At 49.7% G+C, this 22,787-nt stretch overlaps 1 protein-coding gene across 1 annotated transcript in view; it reads right to left on the minus strand.

Moving 5' to 3' along the window:
• Positions 1-754: 754 nt before the first annotated feature.
• Positions 755-22,787, minus strand: part of LOC134093370 (cytoplasmic phosphatidylinositol transfer protein 1-like) — a 72,631-nt gene continuing 50,598 nt past the window's right edge. Inside the window, exons 3-9 of the mRNA XM_062546454.1 lie at positions 19,584-19,672; positions 18,147-18,154; positions 14,270-14,341; positions 9,585-9,686; positions 8,763-8,918; positions 8,188-8,251; positions 755-5,128 (exon numbers count right to left, since the gene is read on the minus strand). Coding sequence (XP_062402438.1) covers positions 4,779-5,128; positions 8,188-8,251; positions 8,763-8,918; positions 9,585-9,686; positions 14,270-14,341; positions 18,147-18,154; positions 19,584-19,672 — 841 coding nt within the window. The 3' untranslated portion in view covers positions 755-4,778. The remainder of the gene's footprint in view (positions 5,129-8,187; positions 8,252-8,762; positions 8,919-9,584; positions 9,687-14,269; positions 14,342-18,146; positions 18,155-19,583; positions 19,673-22,787) is intronic.

Consider the following 22,787-nt stretch of genomic DNA (forward strand, 5'->3'; position numbering starts at 1 on the left):
GGGACCAATTATTTACAGACTACTTCCTCCTCTCTAAACTACTTTTTGAGAATAATTAATCTCCACTGCTGTTAATAGGCCACAATTGTCACAATAAATTGTCTACTACTACTACAATAGTCTACCGTAGACTAGCCTATAATATGCTGTGCTCATATCTAGATCTCTGAAACACCCAGGCACAACTAAAAGTTCATTAGACACTTCCTAAAACAACACAAAAGTACTCTCCAACTATAGGGTTGCCTAATTCTACTGTTTTGTTTTTTTTACTTTGGTCTGCAGGAGTAGCCTACAGTAGCATCCAGAATTATTGGCACCTCTGCTAAAGTTGATTGAAAACAGGTATAATATCACTTTTGGTGATTTATTATAATCTCACAATGGAAACAATGAGGAGAAATCCAACCTCGAAGAGAAGCAAATTTATTCTGAGGAAAAGGAACATCTGAAATTCATTTTTTAAATCAGAAACGGCCCACAATGATTGACACTTCTGCTTCTAATAGCTTCTTAAGCCTCCCTTTGGCTATAAAACAGCTGGTAATATTTTTTTTAAATATTAAATATTGTTCCACTAATCTAATTTAGGTCAGTATCAGTTCTTGTGCAGCTAGTGTCTTCACTAAATAAACACTTCAATTTGGGTAAGTTACCAATTGTAACACACACACACACACACAATATATATATATATATATATATATATATATATATATATATGGGACACTCAAAAAGGACTTGACACAAAATATTTTAAATAGCAAGTAAACTTTTATTTGCTACAAGATTTAAGAAAAAAGTAAAACATTAATTACAACTAAAACAAACAAAATATATCCAAGGGCAATACAAATATACCAGAGTGGAAGAACCCAGAGCAAATTTCAGCAGCTGAGAGAGGATGGCACTTAGCAACCACAAAAATAACAGCATGTCTACCACCTGCACGTAAAGTGACACAAAGGCTTGGTCCTTCTGAGCAAATGGGTTCCAATAGAAAATACAGCCATAACAAAACAACTCAAGGTGCTACTTATAAGTAAGTAAGTATAAGTAACAAAAACAAGGAGCTTCACCTTCAGATTTAAAAAACATCAATGCTTCCACTGTAACAGAACAACTAAAGAATATAAAATGCGTTGCGTAATTTTTTTTTTAACAAACAAAATATCCTTGGACCATATCAAAGTTGAAAGAAATACCCCAACACAAGATCAGGTGAGAAACTAATAGAAACTACTTAAACGACTGAACAATGACTGAACAAACTGATGTTTGAGGCAAAAAAAATCATACTATAGCAAAAAGGATATGTTGAACTGATTATGTTACAGCATTTTAAACAAACTGGAATAATTCAAAGTAGCAGAGACCCCCCCCATGTGATAGAGACCCAAGTCTCTATGCTAACAACTTTCATTTCCTTTTAGATAAATAATAGGAAGTCTAAAACCAGAGGAGATCTGTACAAAGGCTATTTACAATTTACTCTTTATAACTCAGGAGTTAGCACAACCACTGGGAAAAAAAAAAAAAAATCAAAAAACAATGACACGAATCCCTGGGATTTTGGTAAACGTCATGAAAATCCACTGGCTAGGCTGGGCTGTGTATAATCCAAAGGAGTACCAACAAAAGACTGTGAGTCCTCCTTGCGGACAATGTGAATGTATAAGGTAGGATATCTGAATGGATCCATTAGGCCCTGGTCCATTAGTGGTGGAAAGCATCTGAGGTGAACTACACACAATTGTGCACCGAAGGGGGAGCATGGCTTTACATTGTTTTATAGTCAAACTAGGACGCATGTCCTTTGATAACATTTTGGTCAGAAAGCAAAGTATTTCAGGATCTTCCCTTAAGGTCTGAAAAAGGTTGTGTTTCATTTATGGTCAGGCTCCAATTGAAAGAAGGATAAATGACTACCAACAAACTACAAAAAAGAACACCTGATTGTTAAAAGCGTTGAGTGCACTAGCTACAGTCCACTCTTCAACGGTTGTCTTTCTCTAGTCTCACGTTATTTGGGAGGAAAAAATGAATAGAACAGTGATTGCCAAAAAGGGGAAATATCAATTCACAACCCCTAACTTCGAATGGACTGTTTGTGCTCAGATTTACAGAAAAGCATTTCATTGAAAGCACATTAGGCTATTACACAGCTGATCCAATGATCTGATATGTCAAATTGAAGAAGATGTCTAACTTGACTCCTTCACAAGCGAGGCAAATTAAAAACACGTCACAGAAGACAGAACTTCCTTCATGGTTTCATTTTTAAATACTGTTTGCAGGAGGTTTTGGTATACAGACTAGAAGATACACTTTTCACATGCAGAGGCACTGGGTGGGTTATTTTCTCCGAGCATGCTCAGTTTTTGATTGGAGACTCATATTTATCATATGGCAAATAACTACAACCTATTAAGTCACATTCAACTCTTCCACCTCCTATTCTGCCTCTATAGACCCATATATACTCCCTATACGTACATATGTTGGAGAACATTCCATGCGGCTTTAAGGTCCCCCCCCCCCCTTCTGAAACGATGGCAAATCTTCAAAGACAAAGAGCAGTTTATCAAAGTTACCTCAACAAGTGCAACCCAAGAGAGGAACTCTTCACAAATCATAATCCAAACCCTGTCACCTCCTCCCTTGTGTGTAACAGTATAGTTGGCACGTCTAAAACCCAGGAGATGATCTCTTCACAAATCAAATCAAAACCCTGTCCCTTCCTCCCCTGTGTCTAACAGTAGAGTTGGCACGACAACAGTGTTGTTGTTGTTGTTGTTGTTGTTGTTGTTGTTGTTGTTGCTGTTGTTTACACCATTTAAATGCTGTGCACCTGGACTGGTTAAGCAAATCCTATTCAGCATTCAGAGTATACTGATGAATAGACCAGGCGCATAAGGCATGTTTCGAAGTGACCTCCACGAATGTAAAGGTCAGGCAGTTGGTCTACTGCCCTGTCCACTCCATGAGTAAAGACATCAATTGAACATCCAATGCACTCTGGTTTGCACTCTGGCCGTCCAGTCATACATGTGTGCATGTATGTATATGTGTGTGTGTGCATGTATATGTATGTGTGTGTATATATATATATATATACACACATACACACACACACACATATTGGATGTGTACATACAGTATATCCATAGATCTTGTGTATGAACAGTCCAATGGCTGAGCGATATTAAATGTATGGTATGTGAGGGTCGATCTCACAGACTTCATACGGCTTCTGTTCAGATTTAAGAGCCATGGTGGCAAAAGCACGGCTATCCAGGAATGCCACGTTAAATGCTATTCAGCCACCCCCTGGCACCTAACGTCTGTCTGAGACATCAACTCTACCCTGCTGTACACTGACTTGACTTGACAACTCTCCATATGTTGGCAAAAAGTTTGGAGCCATATTTCTCAAAATAAAACACCATTCGTCAGATTCCTTCTCTGATGCAGTTTTCCCTCTCCCCCCCGTGGCTATAGATCTACTGGTGTGTAAACTTGGTTGGATTATCAAGAGCTTTTGTTAACGTAGAGAAAGCTGTACAGGTAGATATTTAGCAAAAGCAGGGATCGGGAAGAAGTCCATATCCTGCCCTGTGTTATCAAAAAAAAGGGCGGGACCTGAGAACATTAACTCCGCCTTTCTCATGCTCTCTTCTCTGATTGGTCGAGATTTTTGTCTAACTTTTGAGAGACACTGAGAACACATGCAATGCATGTGCAGACCTACAGGACAATAGCGACGATTTCGATAGGCGGATCCCGACGCCACTCGAGACGCACCGAGCCAACCGGAGCTAAGTCGCTTCGCTTCAGTTTCCGAGCTTCCGTCCTACGCGGTGCTGTGGTCATAGCAACACACACACACACACACACGCACACACACTGCAATGACATTTCAAAACCATCAGCAGTGTTGCTAAGAATATCTACATCTGTGCTGCCAAGGCAGCGTGACTTAGGCCACAGGTTGTATGGCTACGCAAATGGAAGCTTGTCTATGCGAAACTCCTGGGAAAAAAAGACAGGAGAAGGTGAATAACTGGTAACTTGTGTCTGGCTTTTGCAAAGTCTTGGGATTAACAGAGAGGACATGGACACATTGTTTTATAACTGGTGCACAGAGTAGACTGACAAACACACACACACACACACACACACACACGATTAAATGAATGCATATTCTCTTTGTTGGGTCGAGGATGTGGTCTAGCTCGCCACCGGCTGGAATCCAGAGATGACCAATCATGCGGGGTTGGGAGAGACGGAGTGGGCCGTCCGGGGGAGGACTTCGCTACCCTCCAAGTCCCACACGTGGTGGTGGTGGTGCCCTCCAGCGGCATCAAGCGGTGGGGTTTGGGGAGTCCTGGCGGAGGAGACAGACTGACGGCGTGAGCGGCAGAGACTGGACGATGACTGGAGAGGGTGGCGCGGGAACCGGAGCGGGGGGGGGGGGGGTCTGGTCGAGCTGTGCCAAAGAAACGTGAGGAAGAAGAGGGAGGAGATGCAGATGTTGTCGGCGAGTGGGCGGGAGGCCAGAGGTGAAGGGTGTGTCTAGAGTGTGTGTGTGAGTGTGTGTGTGTGTGACGAGGGAGAAGGTGGATGCAGAAGTGTGTGAGTGTGTGTGTGCAGGGGGAAGGTAGATGTAGAAGCAGAAGCAGAAGTGCGTATGTGTGTGTGTGTGTGTGTGTGTGTGTGTGTGTGTGTGTGTGTGGTTGTGGTGGTGGGGGGGGGCTGTAGGCAGCAAACGAGGGACATCACTCCATCTGCGCGGCCTCCGAGCTCCAGGGGGCGTGGTTGGAGATGGGGGCGGTGGCCGGGCCGGGGGTGGACGGAGAGGCGTCGTCGTCGTCGTGGGCGGAGGACGGCTGGGGCAGGGTGAGCGTCTCCGGGGCGGACTTCTTGCGGGGCCGGTCCTTGGGGATGGACAGGAAGTCGGGGGCGTCGGTGCAGAGCGGGGTGGAGGGGGCGCTGGCGGGGCCGGTGGGGGCCAGGGAGGACAGGGGCGTCTCGCCGATGGAGATGGACGGCGGGAACACCCCGATCTTCTGGTTGGTCTCCGCCTGGATGGTGCGCTCGAACTCTCTCACCTCATCCATCGTCATGTCTGGGAGGGGGGGGGGGGGGAAAGGCAGAGTCAGAGAGAGGGACCATGGAGAGAGAAAAGGAGAAAGAAAGAGAGAGAGAGAGGGGGAGAGGGAGATAAAGAGAGATAAAGATAGAGAAGGTAAGAGATAGATAGATAGATAGATAGATACTTTATTGATCCCCAAGGGGAAATTCAAGATAGAGAGAGAGGGAGAGAGAGGGGAGTGTATGACGTAGGATACAAACTAGTCCAGCACGCGGTTGAGGCATCACACCATCACACACTTAAATGTTTCAGTCCCAGAAGTGGCTTCTGATTTGTTTTGCATGCTCGATGCTAATGAGGCAGGCTAAAATTGGCTAAAAGGCTAATCACTGCTAATCGCTAAGTGTGATGCACAATATGCGGCACAATGAGCATCCATCCCTAACAGAGTTAACGCAGGCCACTTCACAGAGGGTTTCCATGGCTACGGTACGACTGCATAGGCTGTCACGGCTCCGTGGCTGGGTGGGTGAGTGGCTGTCATGGATGTTGATGGCGACTGAGTGAGTGAGTGAGTGAGTGAGTGAATGTTGGGAGAGTGGGTGGATGGCCAGTGCAATTAGGGCACGCTAGTCACAGGGTGACCGGGGCGCCGAGGGAGAGGAACATATGAACCACACACACACACACACACACACACACACACACACACTCAAACACAAAGAGGCTGACAAATAAACAAACAAACACCCCAAATGCAAAAAAACAAACAGACACCACATACGCTGGCTTTGTCATGGATCTCTATGCCATCCGGGGATGGCGGTGAACTGGCGGATTGTTCCTGCTGCTCAAGGCAAACTTTAATGTTGGTTTTCTCATGCATTTGTTTCTCGTACTCCCGCACGTCGTCCAGAGTCATATCTGCAAAGAGGGGGGAAGGGGTAGTGGGGGTGGAGCAAGATGTTGGGTATCTTCCATTAGGGACATTCTGATTGGTCAAACCGGACATTCTGATTGGTCGAACCGGGAGGTGGGCGTGTGCAAGTGCGGAGGTGAGGGGGTGAGAGGCTACATGGCACTGAAGGGGCAGCCATGGGGTTAGTGCTTCAGCAGGAAGCCAGCACTAGGGGGAGAAGGAGGGAGGGAGGGAGGGAGGGAGGAAGGGAGGCTGATCTAGCTTTCCCAAGGCCACGGAGTTAGACAGACAGACAGACAGAGAGAAACAGAGAGCCTGGAGCCTGCTGTGAAAGCTAGTCGGGCCTAAAGCTCAGCAGATCCGAGAAAAAAAAAAAAAGAACCCTCGAGGAAGGAAACACAGGAGCTGGATCAGAGGAATCAAAACCCAAACAGTCCCAAGGGAAAAAGAAGAAGAAGGCAAAAAGCAAAGGAGGGTCTTGATGAACGCAAGAGAAAAGAAGTCTCCAGAAGGCCACGTGCATCTGAGGTGAGGTGAGGTGAGGTGCTCTGTCCAGGAGAGTGGAGAGGAGAGAGTGAGAGAGAGAGAGGGAGGGAGAGAGAGAGAGAGAGGGCGTCCCAGTGCACTGAGCACAAGCAGTGAGCTACTCACCCGTCAGCACACACACAGGAGGAGTTAGTGGAGAGCACTTCACACACACACACGACCAGGCACACACACACACACACACACACACACACACACTCCGTTCACATCCTCTCAGCCCAATCACACATTGTCCAACAGCAGCCAGGAATCTCATAACCTATTCATCATCACCCATTGGGAACATGATGCACTATGTGTCTGTAATCATGTACAATAGCATAATGGTTTGAGAGGAGGGCACGAGTGAAAATACTATACGACACGAAGAAACTCTAAATATGCTTTTATGGGACGTCTGCTCCATTTTGCATTTGAAATAGTGTAACTGACTACTAGAGGCTTTCAGAGACACCATTATGTTGCTATTGAGCAGGTCGCCGTGACAACGCGAGACACATTTCTGCTAACTGACGACGGGCATTCAGGGACACCTTTATGTTGCAGAAGTCCACTGAGACACATTTCTGCTGGCAGAGCCATAGGCTGTATATATATAGAGAGAGTCTATGGGCAGAGCCCACTGCTGTGTGATTGCACCTGGTCTCTCTCCCCGCCTCCGTGAAGAGTTCCTCGAGGGCGGCCCGGCGCTCATCAGCTAATAGAGCCGCTGAGGTCAGCATCCTGGTCTCTAATCTAGCACGAGCGCGCCGAGGCCAGGTGCCGGTCACTGCAGGTCAAGGAGGAGGAGGAGGAGGAGGAGGAGGAGGAGGCCGGGCTCTTGGCTCGCACTAATCTGCCCGGGCCACCGTGGGACTGTTGCTGGCCACAGGGCCGTGTGGAGGCATCGATCTGACCTCCGGGCCAGCAGGGCTGGTATGCTGAGAGTGAGAGTGTGTGTGTGTGTGTGTGTGTGTGTGTGTGTGTGTGTGTGTGTGTGTGTGTGTGTGTAGGGGTGTGTATGTGTGTGTGTGTGTGTGTGTGAGAGGCTGGAGCAGTGGATGGGGGAGAAGGGTAATCATGACCTGGACCTGAGCGCACAGGCGTGGCCCTCGAGGCTCCATGCTGTGATGGAGCAAATGGAGGAAGCTACATGTCCTCAGTGCACGCACACACACACACACACACACATACATATGCACACACACACACACACACACACACACACACACGTACACACACACGTACACACACACACACACACACACACACACACACACACACACACACACACACACACACACAGTCATTGGCACACATCCAGGGCAGTGTTAGTACAAGTTGGTGGAGGCGGAGGAGAGGTGTGGGTGGTGAGTGATGAGGATGGGTTTGGTTGCAGTGATCAAAACACATGCAGGTGACATGACAGATCACTTATACACTCTATGACTCCATCATGAATACACTCATTTATACATTTATACTCAAATGCACTTCAGCTTCATAACTCGTTTAGCTGATCATTAGTCTTTACTTGGCTTGTAACTAAATTACTTGGAACTCGTTTCCTTTTTAATCCACTGATGTATTTCTTCACTTATTTCACTATTTTTTGAGGTCTTGGTCCAAGCTGCGTGGCAGGACCTACCAATCCACTCGTCCACCCAGGCGAAGGCTTGTCGGTGGCCCAGCAGGAGAACATCTCGGATCACCTGACACCACGGAGGAACCCACAGGAGACGTTAGTCAGCGATTAACATGTTTGTTAGCAAGCGCGTAAATATAGTACTTTATTTGGAGTAGTATAACAAATACAGCGCAAGTACAGTTTTTAATTGTCTTTAAAGACCAGTTATTTCATGGATCTAGGATATTATGCAACCTGATAAAGTTCCCCTGGCCTTTGGAGTTAAAATAACCCCACATCATCACATACCCTTCACCATACCTAGAGATTTTTCAGTTAGCCTATTAGCTGGTTTGATTTTCGTTGTATTTTAAGGAAAAACATTTCTTTATTTACGATACATTATTCATTCACAAAGAAAATGGATGTCCTTAAAGGTTTTTAAGGCATTAAGATCCATTTCCAAAAGATGATTTTCTATTCCTCTCTACAGCATTAACTTTAGCATGTGTTCAAATACTTATGGAGGTAACTATATGACATACAGTATATGGCCCCGGGGTGAGTGTGCGAGCGTACAGGTAAGAGGGTCCCACCTTGTGCACGAACTGCTCGACGCGCGTCTGCAGGCCCCACACCTCGAACTTGACGGTGACCAGCTTGTAGGAGCACATGATGGGCTCCTGAGTGTCCCGCCAGCCCTCGGGCAGCACGCCCCGCGACGTCTTCTCCGAGCGGAAGTAGCGCAGGTCCTGCACCCCGGCGACGGGGAAAAGAAACAAAGGTGAGACGAGACCGACTTACGGAAAAAGATGGAAGACAAGACAAACTACTCTACCGTGACCTAAAGGAGTAACAGGACAAGTTGACATCACCTCCAATTTCAATTTCAATTTTATTTTATTTATAGAGCGCCAAAACATTACACATGTCTCATGGCGCTTTACAGAGTGTTAAACCTTCAAAGAGAGCCCATGAGCAACAGGGGCAAGGAAAAACTCCCTAGAATTGGAGATACATGGAATAGGATAATAGGAAGAAACCTCAGACAGATCCACGACTCAAGGGCCCAACCCATCTGCCTAGGGTCAGTTACAGTAGAGTAAAGTCATTTGTAGTATCAGAAGGTTCAAACAGTCCAGTATAGGGAATAAATAGTCCATCAGTAATCCATTAGTAATTTTGGAGGGTAATGGGTCGCTAGGATGCGTGGGCCACCTCCGTGGCTAGCTAGATGCACGCTACGCCTTAGAGGGCTAATGTCTCTTTATAACCCCACAAGTCAAATACTACTATAAGAACATCATCAATAACATTTCTACAACATTTAGAGTGATCATGTCATGCCTTAGCCTTAAAAGTTGTGATTTTTCGGATAGTAATTCTCCTTTTTTCTGGCCCCCTCATGTAGTCCTCACCTCAGACTCCTTGTAGTATCGCTCGGGAATCTCATCGTAGGCGATGTCGACGAAACACACCTCCCTCTCCTGGTCCTGGTCCTTGCCCTCCGTGTCGAAGATCTGCACACAAAAAAAGAGAGAAAAATGAAATCGAAGGTCGACAACTCTTAAATATGGGTGAAGGGGAGAAAAACAAAGGGCAAAGAAAAAGTACACCGGCATGAATCTAGCAACGGAAATCCAAGGACTCACTTTTCCACAACACAAAGACAACGGTGGACTTTATTTCAGGAGATGTAATCATTCAAAGCAGGTCCCATCCACCAATAACACTGATCTAATTCTCCTCAGTGAGCTGAAGGAGACCGGCATAATAATGCACTGATGGTACTCTTCATAATAAAAAACATCCCTGCAGGCCTTGGCTCATTTGTTTGAGCAGTGTGAGTTCACCTCCCTGCCACAAGATGGCACTATAGATCAGACTTTTGCACCGGTATGTCCGTGATGACTTCCCCCCCCCCTCCCATCGGTTATACTCCAGTGGTTCGTGGCCATCAATGAGCGGGAGCAGCATCTAACCCCCCCCCCCCCTCCTCCCCCCCACAGCCCTGCAGGGGCAGAGGGTTGAATAACCCTGAGAGGTCTGCTCCATCACGGCCTGCCACTGCAGTGCCACAAAAACCGCAGCCAGAAAGCAGCCACCGCCGCAGAGCGCAATGCAGCCCGGGAGCGCCAGCAGCAACATACGCTACACTGGAGAACCGCTCTCCACACACACACACACACACACACACACACACACACACACACACACACACACACACACACACGAGTCTGTCATATCGATGATCACGCGCTAGCTATACGCTGCACCAGGAGAGCTTCACCCCTCACCACCGAGTCTCTTCAGGTAAACCAGGCACTCAGTGGTGGATGTGCTTTGATCATCTGACCACTCTGGCCAACTCAGCACTGACACATTAGGCACCCACATAGCACCAACACCACCATTAGGCACTGGAGGCACCACACACACACACACACACACACACACACACACACACGCACGTACGCACGCACGCACGCACGCACGCCCACACGCACACAGACACACACACACACACACACACACACACACACACACACACACACGTTTCCATTGGCCTTCAGCACACCCAATCGCATCAGCTAGCAGAGGCACCTTTAACTATAGAACTGTAATAACGATTGGCTATTAGTTAATAGCCAGAGCTGCATGGTGGTGGAGGTGGTGGAGGTGGTGGAGGTGGAGGTGGATGTGGGGCTGGACGGAGAGGCTGGAGGTGCTGGAGGTGCTGGAGTCCTGCCAGCTGTTTGTCTGTGGATGGAGGAGAGTGCCAGAGCTCGTGGGCCTGAGGGCAACTCACCGCATGAAAAAGAAATGAGGGGCAAAGTGCTTCAGACGGAGGGGAGGGGGGGGGGGGTTCCCCTCCCACTCACTTTCTCTCTCCATCACTCCACTTCTCTTCCCAACACTCTCTGCATCTCCATCTCTCTCTCTCTCTCTCTCTGGCTCTCGAGGTGAGATTACATGAATGGTCCTGGTGGGTCAGTGGAATCGATGGGCCCCGCCTCGGCCGGCTGTTTCCGCGGCGAGGCCTGACCGCAGCAGGGATCGTTGACCAGAGAGGGAGAGGAGAGGGGACAGATGAAAGAGAAGAGAACGGAGACGTGGCATCGGAGAAGACAGATGAAATGGCCTTTATTATTCTGGCTCGGCCACAAGGAGAGAGAGCGAGAGAGAGAGAGAGAGAGAGAGAGAGGGGAGATGGAGAGATTGTTTTTCTTGCTCTCCCTTTGTCTGTGTCGGTGTGTGTGTGTGTGTGTGTGTGTGTCTGTGTGTCTATGTGTGTGTGTGTGTGTGTGTGTGTGTGTGTGTGTGTGTGTGTGTGTGTCTGTCTCTATATTTCTCTGAGTAGTGTGTGAGGCTATGAGAGGCCTGCTGGGTTATTTGGGAGTGATGGGGTGGGGGAGAGAAAGGCTCCCTCAGGCCTAATCAGACTCCTCTCCTCATCTCCCAACTCATCCATCCTTCGGTCCTGGCTCTGCGGAGCTTGTACACTGAGCCTACAGCAGGATACTCGCAGGACACTCCAATGGGATTCTCAGACTTCCCTATCTATGTATGGCATGCATTAATCAATGTATTCAATCAGCTGTTCTGTATTCACATGATTTACGGCTTGCTGAAGTGGGTATATATGTTCATGCTTTTTTATGTTTGTGGTTCATGTGGGCCAACAGGCATGATGGAAGCCAGTTCAATTAGGACATAAACTTGTTTTAAATCTGCTACGATTATTATTCTTAGCGACGATACCTGAAGCAATAACCTGTTGTCCTTTTCGTCGGGGACGTGGGCAGTACTTTCGACCGGTTGTTATTCAGCGAGTGACTCGTCTGACCTCTGCGGTCTGACCTCTACGACCTCCCTCACAGCTCATCTGCTGCCCGCTGTGATCGGAGTATACGTCAGCCGCCGCCGCCGCCGCCACCACAGTGAGAGAAGAGTGAAAGCGAGAAAGCGAGAAAGAGAGTGTGAGAGAGAGAGAGAGAAAGAGAGAGGGACAAAGACAGAGGGCAGTGGGAGGGCAGGCGCTGAGCCAGGAGGAGATAACAGCAGCAGGAGAAGAGAGGGAGAGAGCGAAAGAGAGAAAGAGAGAAAGAGAGAAAGAGAAAGGAAAGAGAACCTGTAAGCTCTGGCAAATGCCAGAGGTCCAGTGGGTCCCGGTTGAACTGACAGTTGAAGAGATGAGAGAGAGCTGTGATTTGCGCTTGTCTTGTTTAAGGCCGCCCAGCGTCTAGGCCTCCCTCTCCTTCTTCAACAGTCTATCACACAGCTGACACCACTGACCTCTCACCCCTGAGAGGACATTCCCCACTTTCTCCTTGTCCACACACACACACACACGCACACACACACATCCCTGACTTGACCTAAGCCCCAAATTCCAGCCCATCTTTCTGGTCAACAAACGCCCAAATTCCACTCCAGTCTTCCCGGTCAACAAACGCAGAATTCCGTCCCATCCTCGCCGCATCCACGACTGCCCGCCCTCCTCCCATTCCCGATTGGACGCCGCGGCGACCTCATTGACCGGGACCGGCGGGTTGCAACCCAGTGGGGGGGAGCGAGCGAGTTGGGGGGGGGGGGGGGTCAGGGGTCAGCCAGGTGTCTGCCTCAGGGAGGTGCTCTCTGATGTGGAGAGCGCAGGAGGAGGAGGAGGAGGAGAGCGCCGACTCAAGTCAAACGCGCTGGAATAACAGCAGCCGCGGAGCAGAAAGCTGCGCCTGTGTTGGGCGCCCAGGGGGGCCGTCGCTACAGTCTTGTGTAACACCAGCGCTGGGGAGATTGGGTTTCAGATTACGAGCAGGGTGCTTGGAAGATGTGTGTCTGCTGGTGTGTGTGCTTTTGTGTGTGTGTGTGTGTGCACACACACACTCACACTCTCACACACCCACACCCACACACACACCCACACACGTCTCAATCACAGCGCTGGAGCCTCTAGTGCTTGTAAGCCTCTCCCCAAAAACTCCACTTCCACTTGAGCGCCTTATTGTTTTTCTCTAATAGCACTGTCTCTGAAAAGTAGGTCAGATCGACTCAGCCGCTCAGAAGGACTTTCTACCCCATACGAAGCGTCTGCGTCTGGACGAGGCATATGTGTGCGCTCTCGTTTTCCACGGCGCTCCTTACCGGGAGCCATTCCGTAGCCGCAATCAGGGATCAAGATTACATAGGTGCTTGAGGGAGCCGCAAAGCAACAACTGTGTGTTGAAGGGGATGATGATGGGGGGGCAAAAAGGCTGTATTATTCCAAAGCAATGTAGCAGTAACTACATAGCAAACAGAAGATAATTAAGCGACCAACTGTGTGTTTGTTGTCTTGTTTGTGCATGGTTTCAAAGGCGAAAGATGAGACCTGGAAAAAGAAAGGAGGGATGACAGTGAAGTGAAAGAGGAGAAAGTGATGGAGGAGAGGAAGAAGAGGATGACTTATTGACGCGACGCTGAACCGGCGTGTGTCTTGCCCGGGTGTGCGGAGAGAGCAGCAGCGCTGTGAGCAGGAGCGATGTGAGGGGACGGAGGTGGTGAGTGCGCGTATCTTGAACGCACCCGCCAGCAACGGGGAAAAAACCAAAGTGCGTTAGCAGCAGCAGCAGCAGCTGCAGTGAGATGAGAAGCCGAGGAGGAGGAGGAGGAGGAAGAGGAGGAGAGGGGAAAATGGCCCGTCTTTCATGTGAATACTACTGTAGCCGACAGCCCATCAAACACGCTGATAAATGTTGTGTGGATATGAGACCTACATGACGAGCACCTCTAATGGACTCCAATAAAAACCTCAATTTCACCCTCACACACACACACACACGTGCACACACACGCATGCACACACACATACACACACACACACACACACACACACACACACACACACACACACACGCACGTGCGCACACACGCGCACACACACACACACACATACACACACGCGTGCACACACAAACACACACACACAGTGTGACCTCTAAAAGCAGAGGCTATTATGCGGAATGTGGACGGTGTGAGGCCAGGTTACCGCTGGGATAATTGATGCATAATAAAGTGGACCAACACGCGCCGTAATCAGTCTGATGAAAAGGAGCGCTATACTCACGTGGTCGTTGGAGCCTTTGTTGTCCTCGTATTTCGTCTCTATGTGGATGGAGAACTTTGGCAGGAACGAACACTGCAACACAAAACGGACAAAAATAACAACGCGGTTAATGAGAGCTGCACCAAACAGGGGGGGAGATTGATATTGAGGAAGACATTATAGAGGGACCCTGCAGATGAATACTCTGTGTAAGAGTTTACGTGTGTGTGTGTGTGTGTGTGTGTGTGTGTGTGTGTGTAAGAGTGTGCACGTGTGTGTGTACATCTGTGATTGTGTCTGCAAGAACAGCTACGTACATATAGCAATCACAGATGTAGACACACACACACACGTGCACACTCTTACACACACACACACGTGCACACACACACACACACACACACACACGTGCACACACATACACACACATACACACACACACACACACACACACACACACACACACACACACACTTACGTATGCTCGCTCTCCCTCTCTCTCTCACACACACACACAGCATTCAATTACAACAAGCTAATGAAATCTCTCCCCTTGATCTGGATTAGCGGGGCGCGCGAGCTGAAGGAACTCGCTACGGCGTTATCTGCCCACAGTGGCGGCGGCAGAGCTAGCTACCCTGGAGAAGAACAAGCCCCTGATGAGAGAGAGGAAGAGAGGGGGAGAGAGGGAGAGAGAGAGAGAGAGAGAGAGAGAGAGAGAGAGAGAGAGGGAGAGAGAGAGAGAGAGAGAGGGAGAGGGAGAGAGAGAGAGAGAGAGAGGGAGGGAGGAGAGAGAGAGAGAGAAGGCTGCAGGCTCTGGCAATAACCATAATGCTGCCCGAGTCCATTTATAACACAAAGGGGCGAGGGGACTCACCGCTGGCCCATCATATCAGATTAAATCAAATCAAACACGGGAGGCCATTACGGCAACAGTGAGGGGACACACTGTACATCGGAGAGAGCGGGAGGAGGGGGATGGAGGGAGAGAGAGAGGGAGGTGATGGAGAGAGAGAGGGAGGAGGACAGGAGACATGGAGGGAAGGGAAGGAAAGGAGGGCAAGTTATGAAAGGATGGAAGAGAGAGAGAGAACAGGGAATGGGAAAGGCAAGGAGAGCACAGGATGAGAGAGTAGGGATTGGGGGAGGACTAGAGGAGTGGACAGGAGAGGAGAGGAGAGGAGAGGTGGAGAGGAAGAGAGGAGAGGAAAGAAGAGGAGCAGAGAGGAGAAGAGAGGTGCAGAAAGGAGAGGAGAGGAAAGGAGGTAGGAGGTGCAGAGAGGAGAGGAGAGGAAGAGAGGAGAGGAAAGAAGAGGGGCAGAGAGGAGAAGAGAATGACTGAGTGAAAAATGAACAGAGGGGAGACTTGAGCCGGGAGGATGTATGTATGGGGGGAGAACAGGAGGAGAAAGGACTTATGAAGACGCGACACAGCAAAGAGATGAGATGAGAGAAGAGAAGAAGATGAGAGAGAGGAGGTGGGAGGAGGTGGGAGTAATGAGAGTGATGGAGTAGAGCCGGGAGAGAGGGAGGAGAAACTCAAGAGAGGAGGGAGGCCCCGGGGAGACCGAGGGAAGGAGCATGGCACACAGACGAGGGGGACAGACGAGAACCGCACGGGGAAACAAAAGAACAAAAAGGAACCGAAATGTGCTGAACGAAGGGGACGGAGAGCGCGTGAGGACGCGGCGCGGCGGGAGACGAGAGACGAGTGCGGCTGCGTGCGCGCCGCCGCCGCCGCCGTTAAGTGAGATACAGAACGGTTGGCACGGTTACGGGTGAATCAGAGTAATTAATCAGAATGAATTCTCCAACGGGCCCATCCACAGGCCTCCACAGCTTCTGCCACTAATCTCTAATGAGATGGATGAGAGCCTTTTCCCTTTTTTTCTCCACCAGCCCGTGGCCTGATTTCGCGAGACGAGATGGAGGAACTGTCAAACACTCCGCGCTCAACATTCAGCGGCGAAAAAAAAAAAGTTTAGAAAATTGTGCGGATCAAATAGTTTGACGCATCTTCAGTATCAGAGCAGCTTCATCCATTTTTAATGTGTGCTGTATAACTGGCATATTACATGTGACATGTTCTTTGACATCATTTCCAGGCCAAGCATGTCAAATTAAAAGCCTTTGGGGATGCTGGGAGGTTGTGCCAGAATTTCATGGCCCTCCCTGAGAAGGACGGGAGCTGACGGTCTCTATTAAAGGAGGTTGAGGGCTTAGAAAGCTGAGTGTGCTGAACACAATGGCTGTCAAAGTACTCTTCACTCTGAAAGTACCTCAGCGTTTGGGTGCCTTTTCAACCATGAATGGTCCAGTTTCAAAACCACTTTTTGGAGCTATAAATCTAAATCTTAAAGAACGAACAAAATGGCCACATCAGGGGATAAAACAACATGGCACATTCCATAGCTTTTGTTTGGTCACAGTGGTTGCTAAGCAATTAATAAATTGGCTCTAGAATCACCATGGTAACCTGCATGGCAACTGCCAGTCACCGTCACGGTCCTGGAAATGACAGTTCAGGGGGCTCCTGGCGTGGGCATTCTGTGCAGACGCAACAGAAATAAAGGAGCCAGACAGAAGAAGGAGTAGGAAGCTACTCCACCCTGCCTCCCTTCTCCACCCATCTGCCCACTTCCGGCTGACTCACGTGTAGCAACCTTCCCCGAGACTCCCTCGTCCGTCACCACAACACCGCACGGCCCCGCCTTGCCCCCGCCAGCCAGAACCAGCCAACTCGCCGAGAGACAGGACGTCCAGTGAGTCACCTCTTTTAAAGGCCATTCTCTCTCGGCTTTATTTTCGAAAGTTGCCACTGTGCTGTTGGAAGTGCAGAGTTGTTTACATTGGGGGAGGGGTGGTGGTGGTGGGGGGGGCAAGGAGGAGGAAGAGGAAGAGCAGAGAAGGGAGTGGCCGAGCTCTTCGCTCTTGAATCAGTGAATTCCTAGCGGGCGATGGGGCTTCGCCGGGTTTTCAATGGAAACCAGACATCAAAAGCCATGGCCTGACACGAGAGACACCGAGGGCTTACGGAAAGGTCACCCTCCACATGGCCGACATGAGAACCGGGGCAGCGGCCATCCTGGGAACGCTGGACGCATCTGGCACCGAGTGACTCAGGGTCCCAAGCGGGAGCGAAGTCACGTTCTACCCAAATCATGTTCTGCGCTGGCGAAAATTCTACACCTAGTCCATAGAACAGTCCTTTGATACTCTTCTCCTCTGTAGTTGGGACCTTCTACAAATGGTCTAGAAGTTCATTAAAAAGCTGCACAAATAGGATAACATGGACATCATGTTACTAAACATGGATATCAAGCCAGTTACACAGCACCAAAAGTGCCATGTCAACAAAACACAATGCATTAATGTTCCTTAGAAAAACACTCCCGCCCATTATGTGGCCGAGGCAAAAAAACAACAAGCCTCATTGATTTTGCAAAAACCGCAGGGAAAAAGCCTGCCACTTAAAATGTCACTACAGTTAAAAGCCTGAGAGGGCCAAAAACTGCACGTGTTAAAGCCTATTATTTAGCCTGGTGTTTCTAACGCTGGTTAGCCATTAAGGAAGGAGACACGGCGGCGCGGTTCTATTGTAGAACACACAGAATTAGATCATCGTTCTAGAAGGGTCCGCAACGCCGTAGAAATAGTTGTGCTTATGCAACAACTCCTACCGCAAAACTGACGCCTAGCATTACAGCGCTGCTGAGCTGCCCAGAGAGAGAGAGAGAAGAGAGAGGGAGAGTGTGAAAGAGAGAGAAAGAGAGAGAGATTGAGAGAGAGAGAGAGAGGGAGAGTGTGAAAGAGAGAGAAAGAGAGAGAGAGAGATTGAGAGAGAGAGAGAGAGAGAGAGAGAGAGGAGAGACGTTGAGGATGTCGAGGGGGTACTTACTGTGTACTCTGGAGAAGGCAGGAGGTTCGGTCCGGTCCGGGTCCGGGCCAGGCGTGGTCACACGGAGGGAGGGAGACAGAGGTCAGAGTCAGTGTTTTGAAGTGCGACCTTCACAAACACATTACAGCAAGAACAACTGTTTCCTCTTCCTGTCTTTTTAGAGCTGCTGCCCCCTTTTAACTGGACAGCAGTCGGAAACAGAATGCAATTGGGCAGAAGTGGGAGAACTCCCAGGCTTTTACAAAGAACAATGAAACATAACAAATCAATCAATGGAGATTCCCGTAGCTGCTGATCCTTGATTTAGAAACCAGAAGTCTTGTTAGTGTGTGGAAAAAACTGGAGACCGGAGCTGATTGAACAGCAACAATTGTTTTTTTTAAAACACTTTTCTATTTATTAAATGTTGAGCCAATTTACAATAATGGATTAACACCGTAATCACTGCCTATCACTGTAATCCATTCAAGGCAGTATCTGTTCTGGTCAGGCTGACTGTCCACCACCTTGGTAATGACCAATCCATCAAGCCTGCAGGGCCTCTCAGTAAATGGCTTTAACAGGGGCTCCAGATTACGTGTGAGCAAGACGGTCCAGCGCTCTCCTCTCGTCCTCTCCGCTGCGCTAATGGACGTTCCCGCGGAGGTCCTCGGCCTGCTGTGAAGAACCGCGGGGCGGCATCAGGACGGGGCCGCCGCTTGGCCTCGGGCCTCACCCCGCCCGGTAACTGACCGCTCCCTTAAGGGGCGCCTTAATCTCCCTCCTCAGGCCCGTCCTTCATTCGATTATCCGCTCCCACTTCCTGGTGCGTGGCGCACACAGAGAGAGAGCCCACGGGCGGCTAATGGCGCCCTTCTGCTCAGATTACGCCCGCTCATTATGGGCTGTGGAACACCATTACGCCATGTCGGCCGGGGGAGATAATGCACTGGGTTCTTCCGCTCGGCTGACCCCAGGGCAACTTCTACACTTCTACTACCCCCCACCCCCTCCTCAAAACAGCACTAAGGCAGAGCACAAGGGTCTCCACCCGCACGGACACAACCACGCACCGAGACACCACTGGCTGATCCAGTCCTGTTACCAATAACACTGGATTAGGGACACTTACAGTATACGGGATCCTTCCTGAACAAGGTGCAAAAATAAACAAATAAACCTTTGTTCCAACACGGGAATATTTTATTTCTCCTGAAGCAATGCATCACAATATTTGTTATGTGGATGATTTTTTAGCTAGCTACCATAGCAACAGCTCCCATTCTATCACTCCTAAAAATACAATGATGGGACAAAACAAATACAGAAATGACTGCTTTGTTTAGACGGGGCTTTAGCTGTCTAGGTTGAGAACTACATCTGGTGCAGAGACTAATAAAGCCATTTGAATTGAATTGAATTGAACTGAATTGACTGTGTGGCGCAGGTGAGGCTCACCTGTGATGGTGTATGGGTAGTAGTTCCAGGCCTTCTCCGTCACGTAGAAGATCTTGGGCACCACGGCTCGCGCCCAGGTGGGCAGCTTGCTGCAGTGGACAAAAGAAGACACAGGTGAGGAGGAATGTAGGTATGAGAGAGAGAGACAGAGAGAGAGAAAGAAAGAGAGAAAGAGAGGGAGAGAGAGAGGTTCAACCGCCTTTTATTGACTCATGAAATCATGGCGTATCTCATACAAATCAAAAACATTAAAAACCCCAATGCATCATATCTTAAAAAGGACATCACACACACACACACACACACACACACACACACACACACACACACACCCCTCAATGTTTTGTGGTATACCATATGTGTGAGAGAAGAGAGCGAGAGCGCGATTGTGGAAGTGTGAGTGTAGATGTGTGCGTGGGAGAAAGAGAGAGGGAACAGGGAGGGAGGGATGGAGCGATGGAGCTAAAGAGAGGTGTTCCTCCCACTCATCCCTGTCTCTCTTCTGTCCCCTCTTCCATCCCCGACTCCAGCACAGACGGACGGACACTGTGCTCCGAGCATGCGCCTCAGCCCACGTTCTGCCAATCCGCCGTCCCCACCCTCATCCCCCTCTCCAGACAATCGGAGAAAGACAGAGGGAGGCAGAGAGAGGGAGAGACAACAAGAGCAATTTAAAAAGCCAGAGAGCCCAAACAGCATGATTCACTAGAAAGCCCCCGAGAGGCTGTGCATTCCTTCGGAGCGTATTGTCACGCAGCCACAGATGTCCTCCTCCAAACCCCTCTGGTCCCCCTCCTCCTCCTCCTCCTTCCCCCCTCCCCTCACACATGCTGTTAAGGCGACTCTGTTCTGGTCCTCCTCCTCTTCCTCCTCCTCCTCCTCCTCCCCCTCCCCTCACACATGTTGTTAAGGCGACTCTGTTCTGGTCCTCCTCCTCTTCCTCCTCCTCCTCATCCTCCTCTTCCTCCTCCCCCTTCCCTCACACATGTTGTTAAGGCGACTCTGTTCTGGTCCTCCTCCTCTTCCTCCTCCCCCTCCCCTCACACATGTTGTTAAGGCGACTCTGTTCTGGTCCCTCCTCCTCTTCCTCCTCCCCCTTCCCTCACACATGTTGTTAAGGCGACTGTTCTGGTCCTCCTCCTCTTCCTCCTCCTCCCCCTCCCCTCACACATGTTGTTAAGGCGACTCTGTTCTGGTCCTCCTCCTCCTCCTCTTCCTCCTCCCCCTTCCCTCACACATGTTGTTAAGGCGACTGTTCTGGTCCTCCTCCTCTTCCTCCTCCTCTTCCTCCTCCTCCTCCCCTCACACATGTTGTTAAGGCGACTCTGTTCTGGTCCCTCCTCCTCTTCCTCCTCCACCTCCCCTCACACATGTTGTTAAGGCGACTCTGTTCTGGTCCTCCTCCTCTTCCTCCTCCCCACCTCCCCTCACACATGTTGTTAAGGCGACTCTGTTCTGGTCCTCCTCCTCTTCCTCCTCCCCACCTCCCCTCACACATGTTGTTAAGGCGACTCTGTTCTGGTCCTCCTCCTCTTCCTCCTCCCCACCTCCCCTCACACATGTTGTTAAGGCGACTCTGTTCTGGTCCTCCTCCTCCTCCTCTTCCTCCTCCCCCTCCCCTCACACATGTTGTTAAGGCGACTCTGTTCTGGTCCTCCTCCTCTTCCTCCTCCTCTTCCTCCTCCCCCTCCCCTCACACATGTTGTTAAGGCGACTCTGTTCTGGTCCCTCCTCCTCTTCCTCCTCCCCCTCCCCTCACACATGTTGTTAAGGCGACTCTGTGTTGGTCCTCCTCCTCTTCCTCCTCCTCCTCCTCCCCTCACACATGTTGTTAAGGCGACTCTGTTCTGGTCCTCCTCCTCTTCCTCCTCCACCTTCCCTCACACATGTTGTTAAGGCGACTCTGTTCTGGTCCTCCTCCTCTTCCTCCTCCCCACCTCCCCTCACACATGTTGTTAAGGCGACTCTGTTCTGGTCCTCCTCCTCTTCCTCCTCCCCACCTCCCCTCACACGTGTTGTTAAGGCGACTCTGTTCTGGTCCTCCTCCTCTTCCTCCTCCCCACCTCCCCTCACACATGTTGTTAAGGCGACTCTGTTCTGGTCTGTGGCGACTGACCGTGAGCCCACAGCACATTCCACACGGTTGTCTACAAAAACACCCTCAGGCTGTCCAGAGGCACATTTGAAGGGGAAAAGTGGTGAGGAGAGAAAAAGGGAGAAAGAGAGAAGAGAGAGAGAGAGAGTGCAAGAGAGAGAGAGAGTGCAAGAGAGAGAGAGAATGGCAGAAAGGTTGAGGTGAAAAAGAGGTGAGCGAAAGAAAGAGAGAATGGAGAGAAGAAGGTCGTTTCCCCAACAAAAACTTGTTAGGCCAGCGCAGCAGCTTCAGTGCCAAACTGTTAATGGACATGCTTTTTTCCCCGTCCGTGCGACTGTGTGTGTGTGTGTGTGTGTGTGTGTGTGTGTGTGCGGTAGTTTCAGAGGCCAGTGGTGTTCACAGCCATTCCTGCAGTCTGCCCAGAGCTTATGGGCTTTACGAGCCCTGAGAGCTTCGCTTCTGTCTAGAACACAACCTACTGTACCATCCACACACAACACAGGAGCAGGGAGAGGAGAGGAGAGGAGAGGAGAGGGGAGGGAGAGCCGGAGAGATGGAGGGAGAGCCGGATAGATGGAGGGAGACAGGAGAGAGAGAGAGAGAGAGAGAGAGAAAGAGAGAGAGAGAGGGAGAGGGAGAGGAGGAAGTGGAGAGGAATGAACAGAGACAGTTTGTTGAAATTGTAGAGGATAAAAAAAGAGAGGAGAGGAAATATATGAGTAGGAGAGAGAGAGAGGGAGAGAGAGAAAGACAGAAGGTAGGGAAAGAGAGAGAGAGAGAAAGGAGGGGTAAATTGAGTCAGAAGAAAAGAAGTCTGGCTGAGCAGGTGATGCGGAGGCTCCCGCGCGGGGAGAGGCACAAGAGAGCAATTCAGACAACACGGTGATGGATCTCCGCTCAGCTCTAATCACCATCATCCCATGTAAACAGGGGAGCCAAAGTACAAAAGGACAAAACACTAAATGGCTTCATAACAGATTTCCACAATTACTCCGCCATTCTCTACACCTCCCTTTGTTGGTGGGGAGCGGAGCACTTCAGTGGCATGTCGGGGAATTGGTTGGTGCGAAACTGCCTTTCTTGAGCGCGAGCTGAAATCATATCTCCTT

The sequence above is a fragment of the Sardina pilchardus genome, chromosome 1 (genome assembly GCF_963854185.1).
Source record: "Sardina pilchardus chromosome 1, fSarPil1.1, whole genome shotgun sequence".
In the NCBI taxonomy this organism is placed as follows: domain Eukaryota; kingdom Metazoa; phylum Chordata; class Actinopteri; order Clupeiformes; family Clupeidae; genus Sardina; species Sardina pilchardus.